Here is a 19,252-nt window from a genome sequence, read left to right on the forward strand (position 1 = left end):
AGAGAGAGAGAGAGAGAGAGAGAGAAAGAAACTCCTAGTAGTTGTAAGATCTTTACTGAGTGTTCTTTCATAGTAAAAATAAACATAAAATGATAGTTAGTGATAATGGATAATACCTAGCAAACAAAATTAGCTAACCTCAACTATGCAATTGATATCCGGCGTTCCATCTGCTATTTTACATCTCTCATCCTCTCATTGTTTTATTTTTCTCATTTCTCGCCCACTAATTTGTTACCAGGAAGGTCATTCCCATGCGTAGTGATTCAACTTGAGCAGTGCCGTCGATTTAAAAGTACATATAGAGGACATAATACGTAGTATGTACGGACTAAAGAGACACTGGATTGAAATACTATGTATATCCAAGAATATAAGGAAAGGAAACGGAGCGAAAGGAAAGGAAAGGGAAGGAAAAAGAAAGGAAAAAGAAAAGAAAGGGAAGAAGGTTTAATGATCAAGAAAAAAGAAATAGAAAAAGAAAGAAACCCAACACCAGCCCTGCCTGCTCGAATACCCCCCCCCCGCCCTTATAGCACACGGCCCGCAGAGGAACTGCTGCTTCGATCATTTGTCTGAACCTTCCGGAGCCCCTTCCCTGCTTGGATTGAAGCTAGCAAAGCACCATGGTCACCGGTTCCCCTTGGCGCAGCGGTAGGAGGACCAGGTGGTGGTGGAGGGCCAGGGGGAGGAGGGGCAGGAGGTGCCATCGGCGGTGGTGGGGGTGGAGGAGCCCCAGGAGCAGAGTCAAGATTTGGGATAGAGGGTGCTGCTGCTGCTGGTGGCGGGGGAGGGGGAGGAGGAGGAGGAGGTGGTGGTGGTGGTGGAGGAGCAGCAGCACCAGGAACAGGTAGTGCTATTTGAGGAACTGGTGGGACAGGAGGGATGGCCGGGGTCTCCTGTATAGGTGTAGAGGATTTTGAAGGGGACTTGTCATCCATGGCGCTCAGGGGTCGCGGAGGCGCCATAGTACCGAAGAGGATGCTCGCAAGTTGTTTTGCGCTGCCGCCCCCTGCACGATCATCTTCGTCATCTGACGAGTCGGCATCAGATCCAGCTACGGACCAGTCATCATCATCCTCAGGACGGGCACGGGTCTTGCGCATGGTGGGGCCAGGAGCAGTGAACGCGGGTTTCGCAGGCTCTTGCGGTTGGGTGAAGCGGTGGAATGGGTTAGTAGATGGAGCATCTGCCTTAGGAGTGACAACAGCCGGAGCCGCTGGGACCTCTGGGGGAGAAGCAGGTGCATGATCCGTAGAATGGCTCAAAGTCCTAAAGTAAGGATTCTTGGACTCGGTTTCCGGGCTAAAACTAGCCGTCGGGGCAGCTCGGCTGCTTGCGGGGGAGCTGGGCTCGGCTGGAACAGGTGGAGCAGTAACTGAAGGCGACGGTTCAGGGAGGACTTGGCTCTGGGTAGGTGTGCTGTCCTGGGGAGTTGTGATATCTACAGGGCCTTCTTCATCGGAAGAGCTCTCATTCAAGCCTTCTAGTTCAAGCTGAAGCTGGCGTTCCCGCTCTCTAGCCGCGTCCAATTCCGCTCGTTGACGTGCAAGTTTTGCTTCCTGGTCCGCTGCAGCCCGCTTGGCTTCCTCTTTGCGGCGCTTCTCTTCCTGCTTCTTGATCTTTCCCTGTTTGACTTGCTCTTCCAGTGCATGGAGACGTGCCTGCTGTGCTTCTTGTTCCCTCTGGATTTCCTCTTCATGTTGTCTAGCCTCGAATCTAAAAAAAAAAAAAAAAAAAGAGGTCAGTAAAGCCGACTAGGCATGGGTTATACAAAAAGTGGCACATACTCTAGACGCTTGGTCTCTTGTTCCTGGGCCTGTTGTTCCTCCCTTAAAGCTTGCTCACGGGCAGCCTGCTCAGCCTTCGCTGTCTCATCCGCGGCTCTCTTCGCATCCGCTTGGCCAGTGCTGTCGGTTCGGCCCTTGCGCGATGGTGGTGCTGGGGGAGGTTTCTTGCCTGTTGGCTTGGTGGCCTGCGTTATGGGACCGTGCTGCTCTTCGGCAATGCGACGCTGTCTTTCCTGCTCCCTCTTCTGGTCTTCCTCCTCAGCTCGCTTCAAGCGCTCCTCACGTTCTTTCTTTTCTCGTTCTTGGCGCTGGAGGAGTGTTTCTGTGGCATCGCTCTGAGGTTTAAGACCGGCAGCTGCCATGCGCTCGGCGATTCGTCGCTGAGCGCGTTCCCTTGCAGCGGCAACACGGTCGTCATGCGTACCACCGGGAGTTGAACTAGTAGAGCCAACCGATTGTGGTGGAGAAGGCCGTACAGGAGCAGAGGCCTCGGTCTGTCGAGACCGTTGATCCAGACCGGATGAGGTTCTTGAGTCCCTGAAAAAAAAAAAAAAAAAGGGTTAGTTACTTCATCAGTATAAGTAAACCTTAAAAAAGGATATAAAGAAAGGGCAGGCCTACTCTTCCTTTCGGATATATGCAGTACGGCTATTGCGGTTCAAGTCGTAGATGAAATCACGAATCACATCTTCGACGCCCAGAGCGTCTTCCCAACGGCGCCGTTCATGCTCATGTGTAGAGCTCTCGCTTCCATCCTTGAGGCTGTCTTCCAGACTACGGGCAAATTCCTTCACACTTTCCTCCACATCACGTGTCATGTTATCGTTCTTCTCGCGCTCTGCCTTGACATTGGTGTTCTCGGCCTCAAACCGGCGAGTGGCAGCTCCCTCATCATCCGATGCAGGGACAGGTCTTCCAGCAAGTTCTGCGGCACGGGCTTGCATTCTCGCACGAGCACGCGCCTTGATTCGGTCAGCTTCGGTGACTGCGCCGCCCGGCCCAGTTCCAACTATGTTGAGTGCACTGTTAGGATGGGCTTTGGCATCTTTCATACGGAACAATTCGAGCTTGGCTTCGGCGATATCTTTTTCAACGCGACGGACGTCCGAAGCTACCTGCGGCACCTGATCCTCATAAGCCTGCAGCTGGCGGCGCAGAGTTCTCCGCTCGGCTCCCGTGTCAAGGTTACGGAGGGATGCATGTGGGTGAGTGTCAATATCATCCTGCACTCGTCGAATTCGATCCATGAGAGATTCTGCCTCTCGACGATCCCGTCGATCCAGAGCATCCTCTTCTTCAGCGCGATTCTCGTCCTGGAAATCAACTGCATCCAGCATGATTTGAGCTTCGTGGATCTTCTTCTTTAGTTGGTCAACCCCCAACTCCTCCTCGGATGCTTGGGAAGCAGCAGGCGAAGCACGGCCGTTGTTACCAACGCGACGGCGAGCACTAGAGCGGTATCCAGTGGCCGCTTCATCGTTATTCTTGAAGAGGGTAGCATCCTTACGGCCAACCCCAGGGGACACAGCGCCACCTCGGAAAGAGTGTTCCTTTAGGTAACTCACACCCGTCTTTTGCGGCTGCAAGAATGCGCCGGTAGCTTTTCGTGTTTCGGCATCCTGGGAGAGCATAGACTTGATGGTTCCAATCGAGTCATTCAGGTTCCTGGTCGATGGGGGGATAAGCTCTGGTGGCAGACGATTGGGAACGGGGTAGCCATTGAGTTTTCTGTAAATCAAGTGCATAGCCACAGCAAACTCATCCATGTTGAGACGGCCCCGGTTATGGGGATCCGCAAGGGTCCAGACAGCCTCGAGGTCCTTTCTATCGAGACCACTCTGCCCCATGATTTCGATGGCAGTATCACCGCCAATGAAACCCTTGTGGAGGCCATCCCACGCGCGGAAGAGATCATCATAGATCTTTTTCTCCTCCTTGGTAATAGCCCAAGGAATAGAAGCGTTGCCAGACAAGCCGACAGTAGAGAATCCGCCCTCTCGTCCAGGCTGAGGCATCAATTGCTGCTTCAGAGCCTCGATGTTAGGCAACCCTGACGACGGCGCATTGACGAACCCCCACTGACCAGGGATTCCAGTAGGTTGGGCGACTAGTCCCCCGGTCTGCGCAGGGCTGATGAGATTTGACGCGAATCCGGTTGGCATGGGTGGGAGTGGAGGGCGAGGGCCGGAATAGCCGGTGGGCTGAGGGTTGTTCAGGAACCCCATCTGGGGGCCCTGGAGATGCTGCTGCGGAGCCTGTCCCGGAAATCCGGTCGCCTGCGGTACTAGGCCCTGGCTTTGACCGGCGAACCCAGGCTGTAGGAACCCGGTGGGCTGTGCCGTGAGCTGCGTGAGGAGTTGTGCATTGCTTGGCTGTTGTGGCTGCGGCTGCTGGGGTGCGGGAGGTGCCGATTTATTCTCGAGCAGAGGGGCATCGAAGCTGGGAATGTTGGTTCTGGCGACCGGCTCCGGTCGCGTATCAGGAACCTGGAAAGAGATAATGTCCACCATGCTGGAGACTTCATTCACGACCTTTTCGGGCAGAGTGCTAGGTAGGTCCCTACCGGTGATTCGGATATTGCACAGGTACATAGCTAAAGCAAACTCGGGGAAAAGCAACTGCCCAGACTTCGTAGTATCCGACAACACCCTATATTGCGGTCAGTTCCACGTCCCGCGTCGATCAAGACACATCAATCCACTCACCAGATCTTCGACAGGTCGCTCCCCGAAAGCTTCGAGCGCAAAAGAAGCTCTTTAGCCTTTTCGCCTATAGAAACCATGTCAGAACCCCAGAATCAATCCCCAAGGGTGTTGTTCATTCGACTAACCCGTCATGGCCTGGCTATCCCCAACAGCAGATTTGAAGAGCTGCTCGAACTTGGCCTGATCCTGCGCCGTAATGAAAGAAAGCCGGATATTCGGAATCTTGTTCCCCGTCGACTTGGGTGGTGGCAGAGGAGCGGCGCCAGAGGCACTTTGGAAGGAGTCCGCGATTTGGGAGGAAGTCTGCGGTGCCGTTTGAAGAGGAAGCCCTGTGGCCGTCGGAAGTTGGATCTGCGGAGGAGACTGGACTTGGCCCTGAGACGCGAACCCGGCATACTGAGGCTGCGGAGCTTGGGGTGGGAACCCGGTTTGCTGTAGCTGTAGCTGCTGCGGTGCTGGGGCTGGTGCTCCGGGGAAACCGGTAAACTGAGGTGGAAGCTGTCCTCCGGGGAATCCTGTTGCTTGTGGTTGTAGTTGAGCGCCTCCAAAAGCGGACAATTGGGGAGCGTAGCCGGTAGGCTGGGGAGCGAGCCCTGTCTGTTGGTGCTGCGGCTGTTGCTGAGCTGGGAATTGCGAATATTGGGGTTGCTGTTGCATGTAAGGTTGCTGTCCGGGGCGGGCGCTGTTGGCGCTGCCCAGGAAGGAATTGGACGAGGAATACATTAGTTGAACAAGAAAGGCATCAAAATTGAACCCAAAAGCATAAAAGAAAAGAAAAAGAGAGAACCCAAAAGATTGGGAGAGGAATGAAAGAATAGATTAAGAAGAGAGAGAGAGAGAGAGAGAGAGAGAGAGAGGGAGGGGAGTTTAACAGGCAACGACGACGGCTCAGGAGCTTTCGTGACGCCGCCCAGCGAGACCGAGAGTGGAATCAGGGACAGGCACTGGCGCTAACCAGAATAGGAGGCTGAGTCAGCGCCATCATTCCCATACAGAAACTAACTAACTACTGCGAACTGAACTGGTAGGTATTGCAAGGATGAAATGAGTATCACTACTAGTTTACTATCTACGAGAAGACTACATCCCATGTGAACAAGAATCTTGTCATTAAAATCATGCCGGGTGCTCAATCATGTCATGGTGACATACATACATGCAGATGATGATGGTCGTGGAGGTCTAGCTCCTTGGATTACAAGAGGGGATAGGGAAAGGAACAAGAACAAGATCGGAAGAAACGCATGACCAGCTGCGTAGATCTAAATGAAAGTCACCTGCACCATACACCCAGCTAACAGAAGGCTGTTACATGAATACCGGCTAAATGCCATCGGTAGCGCCGTTCTGCTGCTGCTGAGTGGCCCCAACCATCTTGCGCAGCTCGTATTCCTTGGTGAATTCGCGAGAGAGGATACCCAGATCGCGGACAAGTTCGTGGCAGGCAGTAATGACAGCTTGTTTGGGGGTGATGTCACCATTGGTTTGGACACGGAGTTCAAACTTGGGAACGAGTGGGTGGGGGACCTAACACTGTTAGCTACCATGTTCAACCGAAGGGACGTCAACCAAACCTTGTAGGCAGCGAAGAGAACGTTAGAGCTCTGTAGAAGGCGAGAACGGATCAGGTTTCCCAGCGTGTGATCCTCCTTGTTGAAAGTGAATATAGCTGAGGAAGGAATACCTAAGAGGTGTCCACAGTTAATATTCATCTACATCGACGGAAAATGAAGAAGAAGATGAAGAAGAACGTACGAGTATCGATTTCCATTTCAACTTTATTCTCGCCATTCCCAAGAACGAACGACTCATATCTGAATTGCAGTGAGGTTAGCCGATGTCCCACGCAAGGATATAAATCATCAAAAAAAGGAAGAAAAGAAAAGAAAAGAAATATAATGCGCAGACCTAGGCTGCTCATCATTGGTAATATTGACAGAAGAAGAGGAATTCTTGTGGACATAAGGATTAGAGCTTATCCAACGGGCGTAGACCGTTTCCATGGGAAAGATATGCTCTTTATGTTCTTTATCCGACTGCATTGTGTCTGGAGCTCGAATCGAGCGGTAAAACTTGATACGAGACGAGGAAGTGAAAGATGAACAAAAGCAATGGGATTGGCTGAAGATGAAGACGAAGAAACAGAAAAACAGAGGGACGCAAAAATCAAGAGGTAAATAAAAGAGCAGAGGCGCTCTCTGTGGATTTCCCCCTCTTCCCCTCTCCCTCCTTCTCATATGGAAGGAGGGAAACGCCAATTCCACATGACAAGCGACAATTCGCGCAAAAAAAACCCCCAACGGTTCAAGGGAAGGTACAGCAAATATCTAAAGGTAGCCTTACCTGTCTGGAGCGTTCATATTGACTTGTAGATTTGGCCCACCGGGGTAGGGTCAATTTTATGTAAGATATCCAAGAAGCCCAAGCAGGGCAAGCAGGGCAAGACAACTGAATATCAAGAACGGGTTGGAGATATCCAAAAACGAGCGATGCCTTCACACCGTACACCGTTGGACCGGGTTCGATGGTGTAAAATAGTCCAAGGCAACAGTTGCTGGTAGACAATAGACCCAGAAATCAAAGGCTCCTTGGGCAGATCGAGTATGATTTAACTGTTGGTCCCAATAGAGATCAACGAGAGGAGAGAGTAGATGATGCTGTGATATAATTGGTACACAAGTCTCCTTATTTGGGTTCAATCAGTGGGTCAGAAAGGTTCTGTACAAAGTGATAAAAAAGCTAACACACCCACCCCAATAATGAAGATAGAAAGATAGAGTGAAAGACAATAATAAAGAAAGAAAGAGAGAGAGAGAGAGAGAGAGAGAGATCTGGAGGCATCTTCTGTCACTGCAGTCCCGTGACTCCATTCACGTGATGTGCACGGACTAACGGCTTCGGGAAAGTGGAGAAAGGGATGCCTTAGTATAAATCTATATACGGAGGGTGTAGAGTAGTTATAACGACACCCTAACCTCTCTACAGCTATAATCCCTCCTGAAGTCATCCCCAGAATACTCGGTTCTGAAACGACTTCCATACCTGAATGGGGATCCTTCCGATCAGTGTAGGATTCCTAACTGGGGCGCAGATATGGAGCAATCTCTAGTGGCGTTAGAAACCTACAAGCCCTGCGCAGCTTGGTTCCTGGGCCCATAGAATCAACCGTAGGGATCTTATCATTTGGGGTGCAGGATGATTAAGAAGAGCTATGTGGATGCAGTTCAAGGGGGTAAATGATGAGGAGGAGCTGAAGAAAGGTGGTGATAATAATAGTTGATTAACTACTGTACTTATGCTGGTATTGGCGTCGGACAGTCAGAGACATACTCCCGGCCGCCCATATTATAGCAAATGTCATCCAGAAAGCAAAGGACTGACTACTGCGGATCAACGTCTTAAGATGGATAATTGTATTGTCTAGAGAAGCGTACCTAGCTAGCCCTTGAAGATCCCCAACGCCTGGTTTGTTGTATATTATGCATGACCTTCATCGGCTATCTACTGAGTACAAGATAAGTATCACCGCTGATTGCTTAAATACAGAAAAATTAACAGCCATTATTATAAAAAAATGAGACAATAAATAGAAATATTGTTTGTACCATCGAAAGTGCCAGGCATAACTCCATGTCTGTCCAAGGATAAAAAAAAAAAAGGATGCAAAGGGAAACACAGAGAGGGGAAAAACAAAAAAAAAATAAAAAAAATAAAAAACAAAACAAAAACAACCCACATTCATAATGTGATTCCGAACTCTTCATGCTGGCTTGCCATATTAACGTTTTAGTGAGGAGCAGATCATGTCCAAGAAATATCGGGAAATCTTGAAATACAGATCTAGTCGTTTGGTATGTATGCATCGGGCCCCGACCCAAGGTCCTGTCGCACAGGGTTGACATATATTATAAACAGGGTATGCGTAAAACACGCAAAAAGAAATGTTAGAAGGTGCCTACTCCCGTAGGCGTGGGGTTTAATGTACCGCATTCAGTAAATCTCCGAAGCTCGAGGACTCCTTCTTGATTTTCCAGTTGTTTCGCTTCTTCTCTCGTTTCTTCATCATTTCAGCCCAACCTTCATCATCGTCCTCATCCTCGGCCTCCACATGGTGATCTAATTTGGAATGCGATCTGTTGTGGCTTGAGACCGGGCGTACAACCGGCTTTGCTAGATTGGAGCTCGTGGATGGGCTCAGCATGGAAGTTCGTCGGTTTTCGTCGTTCCAGGGCTTGGACAGAGCAGGATACGAAGCAGTTTCAGCCTCTACCGGCACCGTGGAGACGGGCCTGTATCGAGGAGCCAATCCGACGTTGCTCCGCTCTGATGGGGCGATCGACGGAGCATAGCCAGCCCCGCCAGGAGTGCCCGGTCGATTTCCTCCAGGAATGAATGGCATCGAAGGACTATTCAGCCTAGACGACATATTGGGGTCGAGCATGCTCAGGGTCCTCTGGTTACCTGCAAAGCTCGGGGGGCCGTTGGTAAATGGCCCAGGGGCTGACGGCATTGAGGACGGTCTCGAGTTGGTGTTGGCAACGAATCCAGGCGGCATGTTTCCAGGTGGTGGCATGAACTGCTGAGGGGGAACCTGCCCACCCTGTATTTGGATCATTTGCTGCATCCATTGCATCTGCATCTGCATCATGCTTGTCATTTGGTGTGACAGCTGGATCTGGGCCTGCTCCGTGGCGGAAACTGGTGGTGGAGCACCTAAGCCGTTGGCAGAATTCAGGTTGAGCATTGTGTAGGGTCGAGGAATACTTCCAGCGTGCCCTCCTGCTCCACCTAGCATTCCCGGTGAGAACTCATGCATGGCTTGAGTGTTGGGGCTACCCCGTCTCATAGCTCTTGCGCGCTCCTCGGTAGCGATCACCCCGACCAAACCTCCCGGGGGTAATGCAGGCGACGGGCTTCCGGTGGCCGTAGGTCCACCATAGACGGAACCTGCTCCTCCTCCTCCTAGGGCCAGGGACTCCCTATTCGAAGGGTTCACGAGGCTTGCACCAAAGTAGGGATCCCGCGGTAAATTCCGAGCGAAAACCGGGAGGCTATTACGATTGCCGACATCTTCTGCCGAGCCGGGGGCACCAACGTACGGCTGGTGAAATGACGCACGAAGGTTTTGCATAGAGTTCGAGGAAACTAAGCGGCTTGGCGGGCGGTTTCGGTTAGGGAATCCGTGGGCAGCTAATATGCCGAGGGGAATCTCGTCGTCATCATCACCCTCGCTGCTTTTCCCGCTTCCAGACCGGTGACCGGGTTGTAACGAGGGGGCCACCAGATTTGGCGTGCTGCTGGCCCTGTCTATCTCAGGGCGCAGAGATGGTGAGGGGGATTGCTGTCCGGTTACCTTCATCATCTGTTGACGATATACAGACAGATGAGCTTCTTGCTTCCGTCGCTGTCTCTCGGCCTCGCGGTTTTTCTCAGCTTCATCCTCCTCGTCGAAGTCGCTTTCGGCCGAATCTTCACTTTCGGACGCATCGCTGTTCGCCCTTTTCAACTCCTGCTGCTGTCGATAGTGCTCGAATTGGGATGGTGTCATGACCTTGTTCGAGGAAGAAGGCGGAATGGGTTTGCTTTCGTACTGCGCAGCCAGCCGTGCGTGATCAGCAATCGAAGCGTCAATATGATCGTCCGCTGGTTCTGGGGTTGACTGTGCGAGGGATTCCTGCGGTTGCGGTACCCCTTTTACCGTAGTTCCGTTACCAAAGAGAGGAACATCATCCGAATCCTGAGGGGAGGACGAGAACGGGAGTTGTGAAGTTCTCTTGCTGGAATAAAGAGACTCCATGACCAATTTCGCATCTTCATCCTCAACGGCCACGGTGTCTCGCTTCGTGGAGAACATGACGCTTCTCCTCAGACCCTTGTCCACCGCCATTTTGGGCTTCTCCAGAGAGCGATGGGACGTGGTGGTGGCAGGCACAGGGTTGGAGAGTGGCAACGATTTTCTTCGGTTACCAAGAGGGACAGGGATCGAATTAGCAGGGGTTGGTTGAAACGCAGGGCTGTCTTCCTGCGGTGAATCCACCGCGTTCAAAAGGCCCTCTTCCGAATGTCGGCTACTCCACGAGTATGGGGAAGGTTCAATTTCCCTGGATCGGTCGGTGCTGATCGGCGCAGGACGTGACGCTTTTTCTTCCTTCCTAAAAGGACTTCCCAAGGTATTTGGAACCGAAGCAAAACGCTAAGTAAACAATCAGCCTTTTTTTTTAGTTCAACCACAGGGTTAAATAGGGCAGCACGTACACACGGCTCGGACGACTGCTGGGCCCCGCGTTTGCCGATGTCATCGAACATGTTGCCAAAGTCGTCGTCGATTCGACCTATTTTTATTTCAGAATCTAAGATTTGTGGTGGAGTGGCCGTGCTCGTCGTGCTGGATGTCAAAGCCCGATGCCGAGCCGGATCCGGAGAGGAAGGTTGTGGGGGAGCGGGAGCCGTGGCTGCTTTCGAAAACCGCCCACCAAACGAGAAAGTTCGACCCGCTGCACGCAGAGCACCCGAGAAGGGCGGAAGAGGTATATCGTGGAGATTTCTGGAATGAGGGGATTGAGAGTCGAATTGGGTCGGCCCGTCGGTCGAGCGTCGGGCTGAAGAGCTGAACCGACCGTTCGGCGGTGGAGTTTCGTATGCACCTCCGATACTGTTGATGAGTTAGTTGCGATTTCCCTTTTATATTTATATAAGAAGGGTTGGGAGCAAAACAAAATCACGAGAAGTTCATACAGGTTTCTGACAGGAGGGCCGCCCGACGCAGCAAAAATATTGTCGTCGTCAGGAGGAGAGTGAGATTGGGGACCTTCCCCTAGCTTCTGGGATGCCAAGTTACCATCACTAAAGGATTTCCTTTCCACGGAAGGGCGTTCAAAGACGCGAAAGGATGGCTGAGGCGGGTTTTCAGATTCCTCGAGGGCATTTCCAGACGACTTTCGTCGGGCGAAGCCTTTGGGGAGCTTGATCGGCATCGGTGCAAGACGCAGCCGGCCACTAGCTAGGTCGGGGCCGCTTCCAAAAAAAGAAAGAGAAAGAGAAAGAAGAAAAAAAGGACGCTCTCGCAGCTCCTTGTGCCTACAATTAGCCCAGGGCCGGTGGATGGCCGCTACCAGTTTCGCATAAACAATATTGTGGATGACAACAGCCTGTGAGTGTGTTGTTGGGGCGATTCTGGGCGTTTGGCGAGACACGGGAATCCGATCGCGGTGGGGCTTGTGACGAGAGGAGAAGGCCGAGGAATGGAGCGAAAATCTCGAAGGGGAAATCAGCAGTTCGGAGAGAGCGAGGATCTGAAGACGGATTTGGTCAATAAGGGGAAGAAAGCAGAATGTGGTGTGGAATAATAATTGTTATGGTGATGGGCATCACAGGAATTCGAATCGACCAGGTGGTCAGAGAGTCGATAGTAGCCGGGGAGAGAGGGATCTTCACATACCAGCGGGGCTTTTTCAAAATTAATTATTAGATATCTTCAGTTCTGGATGAAGTCCAGCCAGGTTCTAAAAAAAAAAAAAGAAAGAAAGAAAGAAAGAAAGAACAGAGAAGAGAAGAGAAGAGAATAGGTAGGAGGGAGAGGAAGAAGAGAAAAGAGAGAGCGAGAGAGCGCGAGGTGGAGGCGAAAGAAGCAGGGGAAAAAAAAAAAAATAGAAAGCGGAGGACAACGCAGGGAACAGAGAAATAATGATAAAACACTAGACTACTAATAATCATAAATATATAGACTACATAGAGAGGAGAAGAAGAAGAAGAAGAGAAAGAGAAAGAGAAAGAAACCGAAGCAGAGAGAGAGAGACCCTGGAATTGGAGGAGGTGGAGCTGTTGGGGCTTCAGTAGTCCCAAATATAGATGCCACTATTTGCACTATTAATCGTAAATCAAATAACCTGTCAGGTTCCTGAAAGTGAAGAGATCCCGTCCTATGGTAGGTAGTAGTAGGTACAGATTCCGATTCCGATTCCAGGGATCCGGGGATTACAGGAACGAATGCTGACCTTAGACCTGGTATTTAGAATATTTCGTACACTCCGAAAAATCCAAATCAAATCATATGTTCACGCTGAATACTTACTCTACCTAGGTATATGTACCAGTAGGTACTACTAGTACCTAAGCTAAGGGCCTCATGTGGGAAACTCCTGTTCTTATTGGATCCAGAGGTTCCTCATTCCTTACCCTAGGGTATACTACTACTACTAGTAGTACCTTAGGTAGGAGGATTGTGTCCGATCAATCCAGATTATACTGAGGTATGTGCATAAGACGACCTTCACTATCTGGACTCTGTACTGTATATATCGGTGATATACTAAATCAATGATATAGTAATACCATTTCCCTGTCAGGGGTTACGAGCACTTTTACGATTCCTTTAACTATTAATATTAGGGTCGATGGATGCTAGTATAACTATAGCCCAACCTGCATCAGAGCATCAGGCACATACGGGTACGTGCATTCTCCACGTGTAATTTCTTGGAGATTGGATTTGGATTTGGATTTGGATTTGGATTTGGATTTGGATTTGGATTTGGATTTGCCCCCAGACTCGAAAAAGGAACCAGGTTGTCTTCAAAACTCACGTTCAACCACAATAAGCTCCTGCACTCGTAACCCCCCAATCAAGGCCACTCCACGCGGAACCCGCGCGTCTCGTACATTAAAACACGCAAATGCAACCAACTTCTGCATAGCTGGGCAGCACTGGAAGATACGACCCACCAGGTAATCGTCCAGGACTGTGTGGAAAGACACATCCAGCTCCTTCAAGTGGGGGTAGCTCTTGCCCTCGGAAAACACTGCGTCGAAGGCGGCATAGGAGATATGGCGACAGGAAGCAATGTTCAACTTTTGCATCAGGGAGCCCGAATGCTGCATGAGGGCAGTAAACCCATGGGATGCAAGACCAGTTGCATCAGTGGGACCGTCTGGACTTGAATTGTCCACGTCCCGTGTCGAGGATAGGTCGACAAACTCTAGTGGAGGGTTCGACCAGTTTTCGAAAAGCTTGACGAATCCCTGGTCGGTACAAACCGAGTTATTCGAAAACCTCAGCTTCGACAAAGCCTGGCATTTGTCATGAATAGTCTCGAGCAAGCCATCATCGGATTTTGGAAATCCATCCAAGGACAGGGTGCGAAGGTTCGGGCCGGCTTTGGAAACCAGCTCCCGAAGGTGCTCAGGGTTCGTATTTTGGACAAACTTCAAAGACACGTGCTCCAATAATGGCAAGTTCGCGATAGCCTCCAGCGAGCTATCGGATATCTTCCAGCAATGATCAAGTTTGACGCGCCGCAACCCCGTGCAGAATTTGCACAATGTCTGCACGGTCTCATCGTCGAGGGAAAAGTCCAGGTTTGATAATTTCAACGTTTCAAGCTGGCCGCCGAATTTCTCAAACAGCCGTCGCCAGCTCGAATCGGAGACCAGGTTGGCCGCGTCGAGTTGCAAATGTTTAATCTTAAGATCTCGGTCCAACATATACTCCACCACCCTATCCTTCAATTGTCCAGCAAAGCGGAGATTGACATGAGTCAGAGCTGGCATGAATGTAAAGATCTTTTGAAAGTCATCCGTCTCGAGTTCTAGGACAAGTTAGCCTTGGAAGCAATAGAAGAACCATATATTCAACACCAGACATACTAGCAGAGTCATAAATATCAATAAAGCCCAAATCCGGTCGAAGAAACAGATTTAGGGTCCGTGGTGTCATAACTCGCCTCTTCGATAAAATCTGGCTAAGACGGCGTAGCAACTGCCAGGGCAAGTCCCCGAATTCTTCAATGTCATTGATATTATCGGCAACTTTCTACCACCAAGTCAGTACATGAATGATAATCCTGGGGGGGGATGCACACACCTTAGTGCACATCTCTGCCAAACTCAGAGCGCCGTATTGGGAAATTCCATCGAGAAGATCACTTTGATTCTGGCGCCGGCCGGTTCTTGGCCCGCGTTTCTTGGGCTGCGCCTTCTTCTGCTTGTCGGTGAGCTCCTTGGAGCATTTTGCGCAGAGGAGGCCTCCGTTTGGTCCTGTTTTGCTGTACGGAGTCACTGTGAAACGCTTACTGCAGGCCTCGCAGTTTTCAAGTTGGCCAGGCATCGGCCGGGAACGCTCATACATCATCTCCCTTGCGATGAAGTCGTCATCGTCATCGGGCTCCCCTGTTCGGCGACCTTTACGGCGGGCGAACTCCTTGCTCTGCTTGATTTTCGCAAGGGCAGCGGTCTCCTTTCGCTTGCGTTTCTTCTTTTGCTCTGGAGTTTCTCCGGAATTGTCCTCGTATTCTTCATCGTCCGCAGCATTTTCCAGGGGCTCTTCTTCAGCGCGGGGTTCCGCCTCTCTTAACCTCCGTTGGTAATCATCATGGATTTGGGCTGCGGAGATGTTGTTGGACTAAAACGAAGGAAACATTTAATCAGTGAATAAATAGGAAAGATACCATCTGTAACTCACCGCCAGAAAGTCCGTAAGGGCGGAGTGTCTGCAAATTCATCAGTTATCTCTTTCACATGTGGTTGGGAAGACGACATACGGGCCCCTAATCTGGTTCCTGGTTTGCCTTCGATTCGCCCTACACGCGGTTAATTAAAGACTTGAGAAATTCAAAAATCCATCTACTTACATGGTATTAAGTGAACCACTTTTTGATGATTTAGGTAATCTCAAGATGAGTTGTTGGAGGTATCGCCCAAGCAACAAGGCCGAGTCATTCAAGTCACAGGACTCGTGATGCTTTCGCGTTCCACTTAACGCGAGGATCGAGTGGCTTGCTTGAGTTCGTGTTCTGAACGACGCACAACTCAACTCCCTCAACTCACAAAGCTGAAGCAGGCAGAATTAAAACAGGGTTTCGACGAATCACTTCCTGGTGGCTAATTCACATTCCTTGGCGGTAGCAACAAGGCAACCATTCCGTGGAAGAGTTTATCCTTATTCCAGACTTTGGTGCCTGCTCGCTCTCTGATTATTAACCGTATCAACTCAATGCCGGCGTCGAGCCCGGAAGAGGCGCTTTTTTTCCACCAAAACATTCATCACATTAGACCGTTCGCTTGCATGAAAAGCGTTAGGCTCAGTTTATAGCAGCATTCACGCTACAGATTCTGAGAGGGACTTGAGGGACTTGACAAGATGGGAAGAAAGTCGTCGGCTGGGCCTACCTCCTCTACGGGTGAGATACAACATTGTCATTCCTTTTCTTTCCCTAGCCCTTTCCGGGTTTAGTACAATAATTCTTGACATAATCGCTAATTGCATAAGAAGCAGCTCTAGATAATTCTTCTTCCCTCCCTAGACGTACTTCCTTGAGATTGGCCCAAACAGCTACCGCAACCAGGGGCAAACCGGATAATCAGTCAGAGGCGGCAGATAGCGAGGAGGAGCCCCCATTTTTGAGGACTACCAGGTCGCGGAGGAGTAGCAGGCTTCCAGTCCTTGAGGTTGCCATTCCATTCAAGAAACCTGCGCCTTATAATTCATCTTCTTCGTCTGTGGCGGCTGATGATACCTCAAGAGACGGAACGCTTGAATACAATACCCCGGCCACCAGCGTCGTCAATACCCCCGCCGAATCAGATGTTGGACAACCAAAGAAGAGAGTGAGCGCTTCTGCTCGAGCTCGGGAATTGCGTTCGAGTATGATGTCTCTGGGTACTCAAAAGGGGGTGAAGAGGCCTGCAGATGTAGTAATGGATGATGATTATTCTACACCTGAAAGCGCAGATGCAGCTCTAGCCCGCAGCCTTCAACTCGAAGAATATCAGGGCCTAAACACAAAGCGTCAGAAATTGACCGGAGATTTCGCCTTGGAAATTGGAAACTCTACAGATGATAGCGTTTTATCGGAACTCGATGATAATGAATACCTGGAACCGCAAGCACCTCCTCAGCGCAGCGGCAGGAATTCTCGCAGATTGACGGGGCGCTCTGTAATCCCGGATAGTGAAGACTTCATCGACTCTGAATTTGAGAAAGAAGAAGAACTATATCAGAGTGACGCCGAGTCAAGTGATTCGCCGTCTTCTTTAAGCGAAGAGGAACCCCTCATAGCGCAGAGAGCCGCACGTACCAGCAACACCAGCAATGCCAGAACCAATAATGCCAGAAACAACAGCTCCAGAACCACAGATATCAGACAAAATCGAGCTCAAGCCCGAAGGCAAGCAAGAGCCACTCTCGCCGCTCAACTCGCTTCGGGGATGAGTCGTCGTGTAGGTCTCTCAAACATTAGATTCATAACTGTGTCACTAATTTTTAGTTAGGCTATAAAAGAACGAAAGAAGTTGGAAACGCAGCATCCTTGCATTCTTTCAATGTGGGACGAATTGAGAAACAACCCTCCTATTACTCCCATACAGGCACAGCAGCCTGCGAGTATCTCCAGAACACTCAAGTCATTCCAGCTGGAGGGTCTAAATTGGATGATGCAGCAAGAAAAGTCTCAGTACAAGGGAGGCCTTCTTGGTGACGAGATGGGCATGGGCAAGACAATTCAGGCTGTGTCTTTGCTTATGTCTGATTATCCAGTCGGAAAACCATCCCTGGTGGTAGTTCCACCGGTTGCTTTGATGCAGTGGCAATCCGAGATCGGGGTTAGTGGTCTCTATCTATATAATGACGGTCTTTCCTAATTTGGCTACTGCAGGAATATACAAATGGACAACTCAAAGTTCTCGTCTATCATAACTCGAATTCGAAAGTCAAAACGCTTCGAAAAAAGGATCTCGAGAAGTACGATGTGATCATGATATCCTGTATGAAATATCAACTTGTGACTGTTTTGCGCTTGCTAATAGGCATTTAGACTCGGGCCTTGAGTCCATTCATCGAAAGGAATGGAAGGGGTGGAACCGCAATGATGGGATTGTGAAGGAAGACAGTAAGTAACTATGCTGTCAACATCAAGTCCATTCTTTGACATTTCCAGGTGTCATTCATTCAATTCATTACCACCGACTCATCCTAGACGAAGCTCATAGCATCAAGGTACTATGGATTTACCAACCCTGTCTAAGTGACAATAGCTGACGTTATTAGCAACGTACCACAAGTGTTGCCCGTGCCTGCTTTGCGCTTCAATCCAACTACAAATGGTGCCTCTCAGGTACTCCGGTTCAGAATCGAATCGGTGAATTCTTCTCTCTGCTACGGTTCCTGGAAGTCCGACCTTTTGCGTGCTATTTCTGTAAGCAGTGCAAGTGTCAGCAACTCCACTGGTCACAAGATGCGCAGAAGCGATGCACCGAGTGCCGACACAGTGGATTCAGTCATGTATCAATCTTCAACCAGGAGATTCTGAATCCGATCACTGAAAGAGATAATCCGGATGCGCGCAAGGGAGCCCTGGCAAAATTACGTCTTATCACAGATAGAATCATGCTGAGGCGAGTCAAGCGGGACCATACAGCTTCCATGGAGCTGCCACCAAAGCGGTCAGTGCTTTATTCTCACTTTGCTTCAAATAACCCCTGTTAATTTTACTCAGTGTGATTCTACATAATGAATTCTTCGGCGAGATTGAACGTGATTTCTCCAGGAGTATCATGACCAACTCTTCCAGGCAGTTTGATACTTATGTGAGCCGTGGTGTCATGTTGAACAATTACGCTAATATTTTCGGCCTAATCATGCAAATGCGGCAAGTTGCAAACCATCCGGATCTGATTCTGAAAAAGCATGCGCAAGGTGAGCAGAATGTCCTTGTCTGCTGTATTTGCGACGAGCCCGCGGAAGAGGCAATCAGATCTCGCTGCCGCCATGACTTTTGCCGTCGTTGTGTCAAGGATTATATTCGCTCATTTGAGATGGAATCCGTGGTTGATTGCCCTCGTTGCCACATTCCCCTCTCCATTGACTTGGAGCAGCCGGATATGGAACAGCACGAAGAACACATTAAAAAGAATTCAATCGTCAATCGGATTCGAATGGAGGACTGGACATCTTCCACGAAAATCGAGATGCTTGTCTACGAGCTTTACAAGCTGCGAAGCAAGAAGCAGACTCTCAAATCGATTGTTTTCTCCCAGTTTACCTCCATGCTTCAGCTGGTCGAATGGCGTCTCCGTCGAGCCGGTTTCAACACGGTCATGCTTGACGGAACCATGACACCCGCGCAACGGCAAAAGTCGATTGACTACTTCATGAACAATGTGAACGTTGAGGTTTTCCTTGTCTCCCTCAAAGCAGGCGGAGTGGCCCTGAATCTTACTGAGGCCTCACGGGTTTTCATCGTGGATCCGTAAGTTTTACCTACTCATTTCCAAAAAAAAAAACAATTGCCGGTCTATTTCCTCATACTAAAGCTTTCTCTTTCAACTAGTTGGTGGAATCCTGCGGCTGAATGGCAGAGTGCAGATCGATGCCACCGAATCGGACAACGGCGTCCGTGTGTGATCACACGGCTGTGTATCGAAGATTCCGTGGAGTCTCGCATTGTTCTGCTTCAGGAAAAGAAAGCGAACATGATCAACGGCACGATCAACAAGGACCAAGGAGAGGCACTAGAGAAGCTTACCCCCGAGGATATGCAGTTCTTGTTCCGGGGATCTTAATAATCTCGCTAATCTGTAGTTAGCTTCTTTGGCCCAGATTATGGAAACCCATGTCTCAGGCTGGAATTGAGTCTTGGTACATAGTCTTTGTCGTTGCTTTTGTTTTGTGACAAACCATACTGGGTATGTTTCGCAATAGGGATAACAGTGTGGGAGGCTGAGGAAGGAGTCTGTGAATAATTCATCCAAATCAAGAAAAACTAC

The 19,252-nt window shown here is 49.9% G+C and overlaps 5 protein-coding genes across 5 annotated transcripts; 1 reads left to right on the plus strand and 4 right to left on the minus strand.

Moving 5' to 3' along the window:
• Positions 1–90: 90 nt before the first annotated feature.
• On the minus strand, positions 91–5,367 carry pan1 (actin cytoskeleton-regulatory complex protein PAN1). Its single transcript, XM_040897447.1, has 5 exons — positions 4,621–5,367; positions 4,496–4,559; positions 2,412–4,439; positions 1,791–2,327; positions 91–1,719 (listed from the first exon to the last, which is right to left on the minus strand). Exons 1-5 carry the CDS (start codon positions 5,216–5,218, stop codon positions 531–533), a joined length of 4,416 nt encoding a protein of 1,471 aa, XP_040750569.1. The 5' UTR covers positions 5,219–5,367; the 3' UTR covers positions 91–530.
• Positions 5,368–5,581: 214 nt separating this feature from the next.
• P175DRAFT_0482159 (DNA-directed RNA polymerase II core subunit RPB11) lies at positions 5,582–7,283 on the minus strand. Its single transcript, XM_040895487.1, has 4 exons — positions 6,839–7,283; positions 6,251–6,309; positions 6,070–6,179; positions 5,582–6,022 (listed from the first exon to the last, which is right to left on the minus strand). Exons 1-4 carry the CDS (start codon positions 6,853–6,855, stop codon positions 5,819–5,821), a joined length of 390 nt encoding a protein of 129 aa, XP_040750570.1. The 5' UTR covers positions 6,856–7,283; the 3' UTR covers positions 5,582–5,818.
• Positions 7,284–8,471: 1,188 nt separating this feature from the next.
• Positions 8,472–11,469, minus strand: P175DRAFT_0441323 (uncharacterized protein; the record flags this gene model as incomplete). The annotated part of the gene is made up of 3 exons (XM_040894070.1): positions 8,472–10,688; positions 10,751–11,147; positions 11,231–11,469. The coding sequence occupies 3 exons, from the start codon at positions 11,467–11,469 to the stop codon at positions 8,472–8,474; spliced, it is 2,853 nt and encodes a 950-aa protein (XP_040750571.1).
• Positions 11,470–12,884: 1,415 nt separating this feature from the next.
• Positions 12,885–15,179, minus strand: rad7 (DNA repair protein Rad7, protein). Its single transcript, XM_040897448.1, has 6 exons — positions 15,121–15,179; positions 15,031–15,069; positions 14,952–14,979; positions 14,355–14,891; positions 14,138–14,303; positions 12,885–14,079 (listed from the first exon to the last, which is right to left on the minus strand). Coding segments are annotated over exons 1-6 (1,785 nt in total). The 5' UTR covers positions 15,123–15,179; the 3' UTR covers positions 12,885–13,066.
• Positions 15,180–15,305: 126 nt separating this feature from the next.
• P175DRAFT_0502698 (DNA repair protein RAD16) lies at positions 15,306–19,030 on the plus strand. Its single transcript, XM_040897449.1, has 9 exons — positions 15,306–15,669; positions 15,765–16,708; positions 16,760–17,089; positions 17,143–17,251; positions 17,302–17,376; positions 17,425–17,483; positions 17,535–17,929; positions 17,983–18,937; positions 19,012–19,030. Exons 1-8 carry the CDS (start codon positions 15,630–15,632, stop codon positions 18,737–18,739), a joined length of 2,709 nt encoding a protein of 902 aa, XP_040750573.1. The 5' UTR covers positions 15,306–15,629; the 3' UTR covers positions 18,740–18,937; positions 19,012–19,030.
• The last annotated feature ends 222 nt before the right edge of the window (positions 19,031–19,252 follow it).

Source organism: Aspergillus ochraceoroseus (assembly GCF_002846915.1).
Source record: "Aspergillus ochraceoroseus IBT 24754 chromosome Unknown P175scaffold_6, whole genome shotgun sequence".
In the NCBI taxonomy this organism is placed as follows: domain Eukaryota; kingdom Fungi; phylum Ascomycota; class Eurotiomycetes; order Eurotiales; family Aspergillaceae; genus Aspergillus; species Aspergillus ochraceoroseus.